Genomic DNA, 16,409 nt, shown 5'->3' with positions numbered 1-16,409 from the left:
AGTGAGGGCACGTCCTTCTACTCCACCACCTTGGTTCAGGCTCCCCAGGATCCAGATATTTGGAAAGATATGCATCAAATTAAGATCTGATGGTTCTCCTGGAGATTGGGCTCTGAGGATTGAAGGCTTCCAATTTTTAATGTGCATAATTAAAATTTTTTTCTGTTTAATTTACAATTAGAAGCTAATCTTTTTTTAATTAAATTACAAAAAATTTTCTAAATTAGCAAGTGGGAAAAAAGCAGAATTTTAAATATTATACAAAGCACAAGTTCTAAGTTTAACTGCAGTAGAAGCCCCAGAGGTTCCTCTGTAGAACTGGAGGTTTTGTGGGACAATTTGAAAAACTTTATTGAAATCATTGTTTTTGTATTTACAAAAAAAAAGAGAGAAAGGGCGCAGGACACTTACTACCCCAGTGGACGTTTAAAATTTGATTCATTGATATATTTTTGGCTCACATTTTGCATCAGCTGCTCCCTCTTCCCAAAGGAATAATATATTGCATAATTAATTCGGTTCAAGCCATGAGTATACTAAATCTGTTTTTTTTTTTAAATGACCTTACGGTTCTTCTTAATAAAGGTATTGCATTTTTTTGGGTTTTTTGGTTTTGTTTTTGTTTTCTTGGCCACACCAAACGGCTTGTGGGATCTTAGTTCCCCGACCAGGGATTGAACCTGTGCCTCCTGCAGTGAGTCCTAACCACTGGACTTCCAGGGAATTCCAGGTATTGCATTTTTTTAAAGAAACAAAGTCATAATGAATTAGGAATAGCACAATCAGAATAAATTAGGCTTATCAACATATACAACTGTTTTTAAAGCTGAAATTTTGATTAAAAATAGCTAGATATTTAACAACCAATTTGACTTAACTACTTCCTCCCATGAGTCTCTGAGTAAATATCCAGCCAGATGAAGAAATTCCACAGGAAATGATAATAATAATAGAAATAGCTAATATTATTAAATCCTTAGTATTTTCTAGGAACAAGTTAAGTATGTTTCATGAATCTTCTTTTGTAGTACTCACAAAATTCCCATATATTAGATTGCATTATCCCCATTTCACAGATGACAAACCTAAACTGAGGTTTAGAGACATTAAGCAACATTCCCAACATCACACAGGTTTCAGCCTGGACTCTGAGTTCTTACAAACTCCCTTATATTGTGATAAGAAACACCTTTGCAAAATGTTCCTACATAATTTAGTAAGCCATCAGAGAGTTCAAGAATAAATGTTTATGAAGTTATCAACATCGAGTCCAAGCCAAATGACCTTGTGTCTTTTCTCTTTATCTGTGTTTCATAGGAAAACATACCTCCAATGCTAATTTAAAATGATATTTTAAACAAACACTTCAACAAGAAAAGTTAGACTTCTGTCTTATTACTGAGAAGAATTGTGACTTTGTCCCTTTAATGTTAATAAACTCAATTCCTCCGATTATTTCTTATCCTTCAATTGTTCCACAATTAAAATTATTTTCACATTGTCTATGAATGGAGATATAATATAGTTGAGTCTATTCAACATAAAGTTTGACCAAGGAGAAAAAAAATGAATGATTCCTTTTCTCTGATAATTTCACATACCCATTTCAGAATTACTGTAATACAATTTCACATTGTAGGTAATATGGGCTGAATTCCAGTTTTTGTTTGTTTGTTTGGTGTTTAGCTTTTGTTTCCCCAACTTAATTCTGAAGTTTCTGTGATCATTTGCTGCTGGTCGCCTGTAGGTGTGACTGTTTGTGGCAGGAAAAAAATTGGTATAAAATGTAATATATTGACTCTAGATATATTATTTATCATTTTTCCTTTCAACCTACTTTGACAGTCTTCTCACTAAAAGGTTATAGGCAGTTTGAGAGTTGCCAGTTGTTTCCTTCTTTATTTATCACTTTGCTGGCCCAAAAAGAGCTCCGCAGGACACATTTTGAAAGTAACTGGCCTAACAACTAAAGAAGGATATAATTTAATGTTTGAAACATTATTGAAAGGAGAATGAGGCATTGCAAACAATGTGCTGGGACAACAATTATAAACTGGGACTCTCTATGGTAATTGGGAAATATGCTTTCTTTATCCAGACTACCTATTAGACTCCTATTTGAAGGTTATTCTTGACTAGATGCCAAGTATGGTTGTCCTTGCAAATCTAATTGGAAAACACTAAAAGTGTGTTAAAATGTTTTATATATATGTATACACATATACATATGCATATATATATATCATGGCTAATATTTGGATAATACATACTTATAATAAATAATTATACATAATATTCTTTACATATGCATGTTTATGATAAACTCTCATTGTGAGAACGCATGAGCCATGCTTATTCATATTTATATGTAGTATCTCAGTGTACAATATGTATTTCTTGAAATTTTAATTCAATTCAATTTAATTCAATTCAATAGTTTCTGAACATTTACTACATGAAGCGAATGGGTTATACATGAAGACATAATGACAAGTAGGAAATTAAAGAACTAATAGTCTAGCAAAAGAGAAATGGGTAAATGACTGGGATACAACAGGGAGTTCAGTGCTTTTAGTAGAAATTCATGCAGATAACAGAGAAAAACTTAATTTTAAGGGCCTATCATTTCATATTACCAAGATGAAGCTTGAATAAAAACCATAAGCTTAATATATGAAACAAAGTGGAGAAAAGGGAGGGTAATTCTCGGAGAAGTCCAGGTACATGTGCAAAGCTCTGTTTCTAGAGAAGTTGCTTTATGCAAGTTAAAAGAGATGAGACTGAAAAATGGTCAGATATAAAATTACTCTAAATGATATGATCAAAGTTTTGAAACTTATCTGGTATATGATGGGAAATACTGAAACTTTAATTAGACAGTGAAAGATCAGATCAGAATTGTATTCCAATTCTAGGGGTCCAGAGTTGAGGGTATGCCTCTAGGCAGGTATTTGGGCAGGAAAATAGGCGTCAAACGTATTTAAGTAACATTTCATAGATAATGCAGAGAATATCTTTGGAGATTGATTGAGTTTGAGATGAGGGGGGTCATTGAAATCTAGGTCCAAATCAACCAAGACCCCAAAGGTAACAAAGGTAACATGAGAGTGGACATGGATGCATCAGAATATATTAGAAAGGATAATGAGGTGTCTGTGGGGAGTATAAGAAAACTACCTAGAAAAATTGAGAATTGTAAGCTTGGAAGTCAGGAGAGATTTCAGGTCAGAAAATACTTCAACAACACACAGATCATCCTTATTTGGTGAAAAAGGAACACATTATGTAGGTTTGATGAATCTTGGTGAAAAATATAGTGAAAAGGAAAAAAAAAAGCTTCAAAAGACAGAAGTCTGGAAAATCCCTAAGATTTAAGAATAAGAATCAATCAATCAATCAATCAATCAATCCAAGAACGGAGATACCCTTTAACAAAAAAAAAAAAAAAGAAATAATAAAAGGCCATCAAAGATTTAAGAGGAGAAACACAGGGCCATCAAGGGGAGGAAAAGTTTCATAAAAGACAAGAGAGGAGAGAGTTCCCAGATTGCAACACATTTAATGAGTATGAGCCAAGAGGAAATTATAAATGTCATACATCACTGGAAATCATCACCACTCTTGTAATAATTGAGAAAGTTTCCCTGGAAGGAGAGAGCAGCATAAATAAAGCAGAAGAACTCTCTTTGATAGCTGCCTGAAAACTAGAGCTCTTTATGACAAAGATTATAGTGGAGGCATTTGTGGCAAGATAGTCTTGGGAACTAACCCAAGGCTTTAAACAGGGTTGGGGAAGAATTCATTAGAGCATGGATTCTAGCTACTAGATGGCCATGTCTGGTAAGCAACTAATGCCAAAATACTGAAAACTGCACAGCACAATAAATATAGGAAAATATATATATAGTAAACGCATAGCTAATATGTAAATATTATCATATTAATACTATGGTGTTTCTAACCAGGGACAATTTACTCAGCAGTAAATCCAACTAGCCAAACAGTATGCAACTGTTCAACACTGAAAAAAATACATAAGTATTTACTGTCTTTGCCTTTAATAGGAAATCGAGAAAATAGAACCATGGACCCTATACTCTCCAAATTCTACAGAAGTTTTCTATAATACTAGAAATCTTCAACTAGATAGGCATAACAACTTTAAGAGAGTCAGAAAGTGAGAATAAATTTACACAATATAGCAGAAGAATTTTATCTTATCCAGGTTGACAGGTCTCCTCTATTAACATAGAGTTCAACATATACTAGGGTCCAGTGGCTATTTACCAAATTAATTAATACACAATAATTAACACAGGGCTACAATTTACTTTAGTGCCCCTGAGACAACAGATTTATATCAGATTTATATTACATTATTTGTATTATACCTTGGTTCATGGGTTAAACACTGTACTAGACTACCTTTCAAAGATTTTCTGAGCTGATAAATTCTGCACGCATTGTGGTAGAACTAAGGATGGTATCTCAAGTCAAGAATATCACTGAGGTAATTGGTGGAAAATTTCACATCAACCCAGAAGGTGAGCAGGTGTCAAAGCTCTCAAAATTTTGAAGAATTAGTCAGGAAAGGATCAGCAAGTATGTAATTAGAGTCATCATATCCTGTTTAGCTGACATAAATGGTTAGCTCTCTTGCTCTGAATACAAGATCTTATTTATTGAAATTTCCAGAAATTTTAGCAAAGTATGGAAATAGCAAAAGAAAATTAAAAAAAAGACAGACATAAACACAGCAATTTAAATGTGAAACTTAAAAACTAGCTACACTTCTTAACCCTAGTGATCCACAAGGGATCTGAAATGGCATGTAAAAGAGCACATGGAAACCTGATGCCATTACTACAGCTGATTTTGTTTTCCTATGATGGCCACAATAAAACTTCCTTCCCCTTATGTTCTTCGTACAATGTGACTCCTACACTCCTCCCTTCAGGAGATGGTATATACTTCTACTCCTTGAATCTGGCAGAGGTATGACTATAGTGACACTGAAGTGACACTGAAAATTACAAGGCTAGTTCATAAAAGTTCTGTCCAATTCTTTGGGAAAGCTTGCTTTTAGAACCCAATGCTTTGATATGAGGAATCTCAAATAGCCCAGGAAAGACCTACATGGAGTAGAAATGAAGCCTCCAGCTCACAGCCCTCACTAAGCTGGAACCAACAGCCGGAATCAACTTGCTAAGTTTACCATTCGGAAAGTGGTACCCAGCCCTTAGTCAAAGTGCCCCCCAGCCCTTAGTCAACGTGCCCTAGCAGATGCTGTGTAGAGTAGGGATGAGGTGTTCCCTCCAGTCTGCCAAAAGTGCAGTTTTATGAACAAATTTAAAGATTGTAATTTGAAGCCACTAAGTTTTGGTGGTGTGTTATGCAGTGATTGATAATCAGAACAATTGCCTAATTTTGTAAGTAAACATATTTAATTTTTTTCTACATGGCAATAAAAATATAATGCTTAACAAATTAATACTTGCCATAAGTATTTAAATCTGTAAAACTAAAATTCTTGTTGTTTCACAGAATGTTAAAGAATGGGCTGATATGTTTAAAAATGATGACGAAGCATTCCAGTTTGATCATTCTGGAATTTATAGCATACCATTTAATTTAAGATACATGATTTTAAAAGAAAACTCTTTTTACTTATTAGCTATAAGGTTAAGTTACTTAAACTCTGTACCCCAGAGATCTCATCTATAAAAAACCATAATAGTGGTAATTATCCACAAGGATTTAAGTCAGTATTTTCATAGAATTTAACACAGTTCATGACAAACTGAACAATCTATATAACCATTAGTCATTATTGTCATTTACCCCAAATCTGGAGCATGACTTTGTCTCTAGCATGAAACTGTATAGGAATGAGAGAGATGCTTAGTCTGTAATCTGGAGCAGAGAGGAAGGGATACTCAAAGATCCTTTATAAAGTCAATACACTTTGCTTCTCAAGCAGTAACCTCTGTCTTTATTTACTTCTCTCAGTACGTCAAGTACTGTTAAACATTCATCATACTGGTTCACTGATTTTAGTCTTATTATATCAGTATTCACCTTCTCTTGGGATCTCACTGGTACACCAGCTACATAAATTAACTCAAAAATAAATTAATACTAAAAATATTTTTTGTCATGATTTCAATTAAGCCTTTCAAAGAAAAGTTCAATGTTCACATCATTAAGGCTTCTCACTGATATTCAACAAAAATAATATCATGACATATAACTTTAGGTAACCTATGAATGTTTGTCTAGACAATCTCTACATTAGCTTCTTTGTCTGCAAAATTACTCCATTTAGCTGAAAATTTATATTATTTTCTTCACTCAAGGCACATCATAACATTTATTCTTTTTTTCCTGGCTTATTTTTTTCATGCAAGCCAGTTAGACCAGTAATCATTTACTGACACAGACACAAAAGTGATTTTCAACCATTTAAGAGCTACGGTTATGTTAGTAAAGCTAGCAGGTAAAATATTGGATAAAGTAATTGGTAAAATATAGGATAAGAATTCTTTGAAGTGACTGGAATGCAGTGTAATTTACACTTAGGAGAAGGGATTTCTGTTCTATTCTTTTAAAAAATTTCAAATAGAGGACCCCCAAACCACAGTTCTCAGATGTTTGAGAAAAAAATTCAAATACCTTGCAACAAATTCTGACAGCATCAGCCATGTTACTAACCCAGAAGGCTGAATGCTTTCCAGAGGAACAGCAAAGACATTAATCAAATAGTTCACTCCTAGGAATTTGACTGCTCTAAAAGAGAATTCATTTTTTTCTTTTTTTTTTTTACTTTTAAGGGAGAAATTGATATTTTAGTCTAAGCAGGATATCTGTTAGTCTTTTAAGTTTTATTCTTAGGTATGTATATTTATCATCCAGGCAGGTCTACGGTATGAATTCCAGGCTGACAGCAAGTTAAGATTTATTAGAAGTGTAAAAAACAAATGCAGAATTGAGTGTAGAAAATAGGTACTCATGCTTTAACTTTTTGTTTCTTTAAAATACATCTTTAACTAATAACTATTGAATATTTGAATTCAGGATTCATTAGCTCCCACCTTCAAACAGCCAAGCATAATCTCCAATAATATTTCAGGGCTCTAAGAGACAAGAGAGTATACTGTTGACTTGTGTGTCCTCTGACTTAGGGCTGCATGTTTACATGTGAATTTAAGGAAATGCTGGAGTCATTTCTTGGGGTTTCCCAGTATATGTTGGTAACTGAAATTTGTTATGCTTTACACACAGAAAAAAAAAAAAAATCAGAGTCAAATGGGCTGTTGCTTCATGACATACTTTCTACTTTGTAAATGATGTAATTATGCATTGACCAAAAATTTACCCATACTGTCTCAAAATGGTTTTGAACATAAATATTTTTCAATACCAATCTAGTGAAGTTTCCTATTTTCACTGAATATGTGTTCAAAATACTTGAACAGGATCCCACTGGGGTTAGAGAGGTGGAAGTGAAGAAGAAAAGATGGGAGTATGCTTACCGGAGTCATCAACTCAGGTATGGCAGCTTGATAGGTGAGTGGGTGACAATCACGAGTGTTTGGCACAAGGACACAAGGAAGAAACATTGGACCCAGGTCATCTCCATCTAGAACATCCACTGTGAGGGTGGTGGTAGTGGTTCGCCGTTCATTCAGGTTTTGTGCACGGTCCTGTGAGAGAGGAAAAAAGAAAAAGAACACAAGATGGTTGCAATGATCCCTCTAGCTTGGCTAAACTGTAGACAGGTTTCGTCCAGAGTGTAGGCATCTGACCTCACTTTTCTCAGAGCATTTACTTTAGAAAATTTCCAATTGTAAATACTTTCTCCACAGCTCTGAGATGTCAACCTTCTCCCAGCTCAAACTTTTGCCAGTTTTATAACCCAGGACTCTTTCTCCAGGACCTAGGAATGTAATAATTAATCAAGGAAGATAGAGCTTCTATCTCCCAGTGCCTGTGGGAGGGTAGTAGCCTAACTTCCATTGAAGGCTTTCTCCAAGTTGTGAAACTATCTCCCATCATGAGGATATAGGAATGTTTACTTTTCTTTGAGAAGGCCAGTTAACAAACAAAGATGGCTCTTGATTCCTTCACTCCTTCCCCTACCCCAGCATTTTTTTTTTTTGATAATGCTTCAAGAAATTTAAGTCTATGAGATAAATATTGGTTATTTGGAAGAAAAAAAAAAGAAAGAAAGAAAAAAAAATGAAGGGGTAAATAAAAGAAAGAAAACCCACCAGATCTGCTATACTCTTATTGGAGAAATGGTTTTGTTTGTCTCACATAAGATTGCCTATGACAAAGTATTTTGAGAGCCTTCCTTGTCTCCATGTAGCCTGCTGGCATCACTAAAATAACTTGTTTCCAAGTTTCTAAATGAGAATTGTTTTATTTCTTCATACTTTGGGACTCTAAAAAGCTACAATTTCTGAGAGGAGTGTCCTTGTAACAGTAAAGGGAATTATGTTCCCACTTTTTCTCTTATCTACTAGCCACAATATTGCCAACAGAGAACAGCTTTTTATTTTTTCCTGCTTTTTTGTTTTGTTTTCTTTTTCAATTTTTCTGGTTGTAAAGAAGTGTTCTAAGGCAAGATCTCAGAAACCAAAAATCTCTATCGATGGAATTTTGCAAGTGCAACCTTCCTGTAATGCAATAACTATGTGACTCTGAAACCAAGAAGGACCCTATAGGGCCCTCCTAGGTACAAATCCTTTCCGTGTTCCACATTTCTTGTTTGTAGGTTTCAACCAGCATCCTTGACCTTCACTTATTTCCAAAGGGAAGATTTAAACAGTTGCTAACCAGGAAAGTGAGGGAATGCAGAAACAAAGGAGGAGCAATCAAGACACAATCCTGTGAGCAGAAGCAAGAAGAACTACAATCCTGCAGCCTGTGGAAAACTAACCACATTCACAGAAAGGTAGACCAGATGAAAAGGCAGAGGGCTATGTACCAGATGAAGGAACAAGATAAAACCCCAGAAAAACAACTAAATGAAGTGGACATAGGCAACCTTCCAGAAAAAGAATTCAGAATAATGATAGTGGAGATGATCCAGGACCTCGGAAAAAGAATGGAGACAAAGATCGAGAAGATGCAAAAAATGTTTAACGAAGATCTGGAACAATTAAAGGAAAAACTGAGATGAACAACACAATAACTGAAATGAAAAATACACTAGAAGGAATCAATAGCACAATAACTGAGGCAGAAGAACAGATAACTGATCTGGAAGACAGAATGGTGGAATTCACTGCTGTGGAACAGAATAAAGAAAAAGAATGAAAAGAAATGAAGACAGCCTAAGAAACCTCTGGGACAACATTAAATGCAACAACATTCGCATTATAGGGGTCCCAGAAGGAGAAGAGAGAGAGAAAGGACCTGAGAATATATTGGAAGAGATTATAGTTGAAAACTTCCCTAACATGGGAAAGGAAACAGCCACCCAAGTCGAGGAAGCACAGTGAGTCCCATACAGGATAAACCCAAGGAGAAACATGCCAAGACACATAGTAATCAAATTGGCAAAAATTAAAGACAAAGAAAAATTATTGAAAGCAGCAAGGGAAAAACAACAAATAACATACAAGGGAACTCCCATAAGGTTAACAGCTGATTTCTCAGCAGAAACTCTACAAGCCAGTAGGGAGTGGCATGATATACTTAAAGTGATGAAAGGGAAGAACCTACAACGAAGATTACTCTACCCAGCAAGGATCTCATTCAGATTCAATGAAGAAATCAAAAGCTTTACAGACAGGCAAAAGCTAAGAGAATTCAGCACCACCAAACCAGCTCTACAGAAAATGCTAAAGGAACTTCTCTAAGTGGAAAACACAAGAGAAGAAAAGAACCTACAAAAACAAACCCAAAACAATTCAGAAAATGGTCATAGGAACATACCTATCGATAATTACCTTAAACGTGATGGGTTAAATGCTCCAACCGAAAGACACAGGCTTGCTGAATGGAGACAAAAACAAGACCCATATATATGTTGTCTACAAGAGACCATACAGACTGAAAGTGAGGGGATGGAAAAAGATATTCCATGCAAACAGAAATCAAATGAAAGCTGGAGTAGCAATACTCATATCAGATAAAATAGATTTTAAAATAAAGAATGTTACAAGACACAAGGAAGGACACTAGGTAATGATCAAGGGATCAATCCAAGAAGAAGATATAACAACTATAAATATATATGCACCCAACAAAGGAGCACCTCAATACATAAGGCAACTGCTAACAGCTGTAAAAGAGGAAATTGACAGTAACACAATAATACTGGGGGACTTTAACACCTCACTTATAACAATGGACAGATCATCCAAAATGAAAATAAATAAGGAAACAGAAGCTTTAATTGACAAAACAGACCAGATAGATTTAATTGATATTTATAGGACATTCCATCCAAAAACAGCAGGTTACACTTTCTTCTCAAGTGTGCACGGAACATTCTCCAGGATAGATCACATCTTGGGTCACAAATCAAGCCTCAGTAAGTTTAAGAAAACAAATTCATATCATAAATGCATATCAAGCATCTTTTCTGACCCCGACACTATGAGATTAAAAATGAATTACAGGGAAAAAAACATAAAAAACGCAAACACATGGAGGCTAAACAATACGTTACTAAATAACCAAGAGATCACTGAAGAAATCAAAGAGGAAATCAAAAAATACCTAGAGACAAATGACAATGAAAACATGATGATCCAAAGTCTATTGGATGCAGCAAAAGCAGTTCTAAGAAGGAAGTTTATAGCTAGCTATACAAGTCTATCTCAAGAAACAAGAAAAATCTCAAAAAATCAATCTAACCTTACACCTAAAGGAACTAGAGAAAGAAGAACAAACAAAACCCAAAGTTAGCAGAAGGAAAGAAATCATAAAGATCAGAGCAGAAATAAATGAAATAGAAACAAAGAAACCAATAGCAAAGATCAATAAAACTAAAAGCTGGTTCTTTGAGAAGATAAACAAAATTGATAAACCATTAGCCAGACTCATCAAGAAAAAGAGGGAGGGGACTCAAATCAATAAAATTAGAAATGAAAAAGGAGAAGTTACAACAGACACCGCAGAAATACAAAGCATGCTAACAGATGAGTACAAGCAACTCTATGCCAATAAAATGGGCAACCTGGAAAAATGGACAAATTCTTAGAAAGGGATAACCTTCCAAGACTGAACCAGGAAGAAATAGAAAATATGAACAGACCAATCACAAGTAATGAAATTGAAGCTGTGATTAAAAATCTTCCAACAAACCAAAACCCAGGACCAGATGGCTTCACAGGTGAATTCTATCAAACACTTAGAGAAAAGCTAACACCCATCCTTCTCAAACTCTTCCAAAAAACTGCAGAGGAAGGAACACTCCCAAACTCATTCTATGAGGCCACCATCACCCTGATACCAAACCCAGACAAAGATACTACAAAAACAGAAAATTACAGACCAATATCACTGATGAATATAGATGCAAAAATCCTCAACAAAATACTAGCAAACAGAATCCAACCACATATTAAAAGGATCATACACCATGATCAAGTGGGATTTATCCCAGGGATGCGAGGATTCTTCAATATACACAAATCAACGTGATACACCATATTAACAAACTGAAGAAGAAAAACCATACAATCATCTCAATAGATGCAGAAAAAGCTTTTGACAAAATTCAACACCCATTTATGATAAAAAATCTCCAGAAAGTGGGCATAGAGGGAACCTACCTCAACATAATAAAGGACTTATATGACAAACCCACAGCAAACATCATTCTCAATGGTGAAAAACTGAAACCATTTCCTCTAAGATCAGGAACAAGACAACAATGTTCACTCTCACCACTATTATTCAACATAGATTTGGAAGCCCTAGCCTCGGCAATCAGAGAAGAAAAAGAAATAAAAAGAATACAACTTGGAAAAGAAGAAGTAAAACTGTCACTGTTTGCTGATGACATGATACTATCCATAGAAAATCCTAAAGATGCCACCAGAAAACTAGTAGAGCTAATCAATGAATTTGGTAAAGTCGCAAGATACAAAATTGATGCACAGAAATCTCTTGCATTCCTATACACTAATGATGAAAAATCTGAAAGAGAAATTTAGGAAACACTCCCATTTACCATTGCAAGAAAAAGAATAAAATACCTAGGAATAAACCTACCTAGGGAGACAAAAAGACGTGTATGCAGAAAACTATAAGACACTGAAGAAAGAAATTAAAGATGATACCAACAGATGTAGAGAAATATACCATGTTCTTGGATTCAAAGAATCAATATTGTGAAAATGACTAAACTACCCAAAGCAATCTACAGATTCAATGCAATCCCTATCAAATTACCAATGGCATTTTTTACGTAGCTAGAAGAAAAAATCTTAAAATTTGTATGGAGACACAAAAGACCCCGAATAGCCAAAGCAGTCTTGAGGGAAAAAAACGGAGCTGGAGGAATCAGACTCCCTGACTACAGACTACAAAGCTACAGTAATCAAGACAATATGGTACTGGCACAAAAACAGAAACACAGATCAATGGGACAAGAAAGAAAGCCCAGAGGTAAACCCACGCACTTATGGTCAACTAATCTATGACAAAGGATGCAAGGATATATAATGGAGAATAGAGAGTGTCTTCAATCAGTGGTGCTGGGAAAACTGGACATCTACATGTGAAAGAATGAAATTAGAACACTCCTTAACACCATACACAAAAATAAACTCAAAATGGATTCAAGACTTAAATGTAAGGCCAGACAGTATAAAACTCTTAGAGGAAAACATAGGAAGAACACTCTTTGACATAAATCACAGCAAGATCTTTTTTGATTCACCTCCTAGAGTAGTGGAAATAAAAATAAACAAATGGGACCCACTGAAAATTAAAAGCTTTTGCACAGCAAAGGAAACCATAAGCAAGACGAAAAGACAACCCTCAGAATGGGAGAAAATATTTGCAAACGAATCAAGGGACAAAGGATTAATCTCCAAAATATATAAACAGCTCATGCAGCTCAATAGGAAGAAAATAAACAACACAATCCAAAAATGGAAAGAAGACCTAAATAGACATTTCTCCAAAGAAGACATACAGGTGGCCAAGAATCACGTGAAAGCTGCTCAACATCACTAATTATTAGAGAAATGCAAATCAAAACTACAGTGAGGTATCACCTCACACCAGTTAGAATGGGATTCATCAGAAAATCTACAAACAACAAATGCTGGTGAGGGTGTGGAGAAAAGGGAACCCTCTTGCGTTGTTGGTGGGAATGTAAATTGATACAGCTGCTATGGAGAACAATATGGAGGTTCCTTAAAAAACTAAAAAGAGAATTACCATATGATCCAGCAATCCCACTACTGGGCGTATACCCAAAGAAAACCACAATTCAAAAAGACACATGCACCCCAACGTTCATTGCAGCACCATTTGCAATAGCCAGGTCATGGAAGCAACCTAAATGCCCGTCAACTGACAAATGGATAAAGAAGATGTGGTACATATATACAACAGAGTGTTACTCAGCCATAAAAAGGAACAAAATTGGGTCATTTGTTGAGACGTGGATAGATCTAGAGACTGTCATACAGAGTGAAGTAAATCAGAAAGAGAAAAACAAATATCGTGTATTAACGCATGTATGTGGAACCTAGAAAAATGGTACAGATGAACTGTTTTGCATGGCAGAAGTTGAGACACAGATGTAGAGAACAAACGTATGGACACCAAAGGGGGAAAGCCATGGGGGGGTGGGGATGGTGTTGTGATGAATTGGGCAATTGGGATTGACATGTATACACTGATGTGTATAAAATTGATGACTAATAAGAACCTCTTGTATAAAAAAAAAATAAAATTCAAAAAAGAAAAAAAAGTCAGTAAAAATTGGCTTGATGAATAAATAAAAATATAGAAAAAAAGAAACAATCCTGCGGTGATAAAGCAGGACCCTGGTTCCTGCTCAAGGAATATATGTAACCATATCTTTGAGTTCTTCTGCAGGAACTAAGGCCCCCACCCAGGTGGAGAATGGTAACTTCAGGGTGAGTATAAGATTCCTGAAACACTGCCCTGTTACCTCATCACCAATCAATCAGAAGGAAGTCTGAACACAGTGGAAGATAACAAAGACTCTGACTCCCCCCTCCCCAAATGATTAATGTGATTAACTTCCCCTTTCCCCCTTTAAAAACTTTCATGGTCAAGCAGAACCTTTAGATTTGGTTCTTGGACCTGAGTCCCCCTTCTCCATGTTGCCAGCCTCCTGAATAAAGCAACCTTTCCTTTTCAACCAACAACTGTCTCTTGAGTATTAGCTTTCAAGGGGCAAGCAGCAGAACCTGAGTTTGGGAACAATTCCAGTATTCTTTGATGTTTAGATCCATTATAAGACAGACTGTGGTCAAAACATGGGAAAAAAGTTTAAATTTCCAAAGTGTGGGGATTCACTAGACCCTCAGAGTTCTTATACAAATTATTTTAAATTAAAGACATTAGAGATTGAACATAAACAAAAAGAAGCCTTTTCGGAGTTTTCCTTATCGTATTAAAAGCAGAAACTTTCTCAAGTGAAGCTGCCATGAATCTCTTCCTTGGGAGAGTTTTATAGCCATGAGAAAAGGAGAAAAAAAAAAAAAAAAAAGAAGAAAAACACTAGCATCTATATAAACACACATTACCACAAACTTTCTTTGTCTCCTGTTTACCCTCCCTAGAAACCTGCTCCTTGTTCCCAAAGAAGTATTTTCTCCCTCCTCACGCATGAAATGAGGTGTATAACACCTCATCTCTAGCTGCTCAGGGAGCAACTTCTTTTGTTTGCTCTCATACGCATATACTTTATTCTTTCTAAAATACTTAATGAAATATTTTATTCTTTCTACTGTTAAACTGTTTTTGGGGTTTTTGTTTTGTTTTGTTTTTTGTTCAGTTTAATTTAAAGTCGCCAATTAGTAAATCTAAGAGGGCAGAGAAAAACATTTTTCCTTCTCAAGAAGGGAATAAACATGATCAAGATTACACTGATAATTATGATTGGTTAAACTTTATTTTATTTTATTCTATTCTATTCTATTTTACTTTATTATTTATTTATTTATTTTTGGCCTCAATGCACAGCTTGTGGGATCTTAGTTCCCTGACCAGAGATTGATCCCGGGCTCTGGGCAGTGAGAGCACAGAGTCTTAACCCCTGGACTACCAGGGAATTCCCCTGATTGGTTAAATTTATGGGGTATAAAGATTTTTTCTTAAAGTCCTTCTTTAATTGTTCTAAATTTTCCATGTCTGTTTATTATATCTAGTACAGTTTAAAGTATAGGAGGAGTAGCAAATGACACGTGAGACAATTTTGGTGGTCCACAAATAAATTTTTTAAATTATACTTTAAATGTATGAATTGAGTATATATAGAAGACTCTTAATTTAACATAAATTATTTAGAAAACACAACTCGTTCATCAAACCTACTATTTTTTTTTTTTTTTGCGGTACGCAGGCCTCTCACTGTTGTGGCCTCTCCCATTGCGGAGCACAGGTTCCAGATGCACAGGCTCAGCGGCCATGGCTCACGGGCCCAGCCGCTCTCCAGCATGTGGAATCTTCCTGGACCACGGCACGAACCCGTGTCCCCTGCATCGGCAGGCGGACTCTCAACCACTGTACCACTAGGGAATCCCAAACCTACTATTTTAAGATTATGATTGTGTAGGGGAGCAGAATTTACCACCCCCAAATATGTCTCTTTGGCATAGGATTATTTCAGGCTGATTATTTTTAAGAAACTGCAGACACAGAAGTTTTGAAAACTGGGTAAAAGTTACCCCTTTGTATTAGTCATTTACGTGTACTAGGGAAATCTCCATTTGTAAAGGTGTCTCTCTGGCTGTACCAGAAAGAGGGAGATGAACTTATCTCTAGAAACTTATCATGCAGATGGCAACAATTTAAATCTGCATATCAACTTTACCCTTGTTTACTGAGCTCTTTCAGGTAACCTCCCATAACTGACCTTCTGCCCTCAACATCTTCTTTTGTGTTTAGCTGAAGATGGTAATTAAGGTGAGGGCTTCTGCCATTCTGGAGGAGAGTTACCCTATTTTCCTGAGTTTCTCCCATGTATACAGAAGGTATATATGTGACGAAACTTTTGTTTGTGTTTCTTCTGTTAATCTGTTTTATATCAATGTGATTATTAGATCCGCCAAAGAATCTAGAAGGGTAGAGTGGAAAAATTTCCCACCCCTACAACTGCTTAGGATGTACTTTTTTAAAAAGACTGCATCAATCTAAAGTTTAAGAAAAATATTGAATGAATACCATTTTATGTGATATTGGAT

General features: G+C 35.5%; 1 protein-coding gene across 1 annotated transcript in view; it reads right to left on the bottom strand.

Annotated features, from left to right (window-relative positions):
- Positions 1-16,409, bottom strand: part of PCDH15 (protocadherin related 15) — a 416,523-nt gene that overhangs the window by 378,697 nt on the left and 21,417 nt on the right. The window contains exon 4 of the mRNA XM_089897353.1: positions 7,533-7,703. Coding sequence (XP_089753479.1) covers positions 7,533-7,703 — 171 coding nt within the window. The remainder of the gene's footprint in view (positions 1-7,532; positions 7,704-16,409) is intronic.

This window comes from Delphinapterus leucas, chromosome 16, assembly GCF_059928025.1.
Source record: "Delphinapterus leucas isolate spDelLeu-1000000601 "Yukka" chromosome 16, BTC_Dleu_Yukka2, whole genome shotgun sequence".
Taxonomy (NCBI): Eukaryota; Metazoa; Chordata; class Mammalia; order Artiodactyla; family Monodontidae; genus Delphinapterus; species Delphinapterus leucas.
The sequence above is the reverse complement of the archived record's forward strand: the minus strand, read 5'-3'. Positions and strand labels throughout refer to the sequence as shown.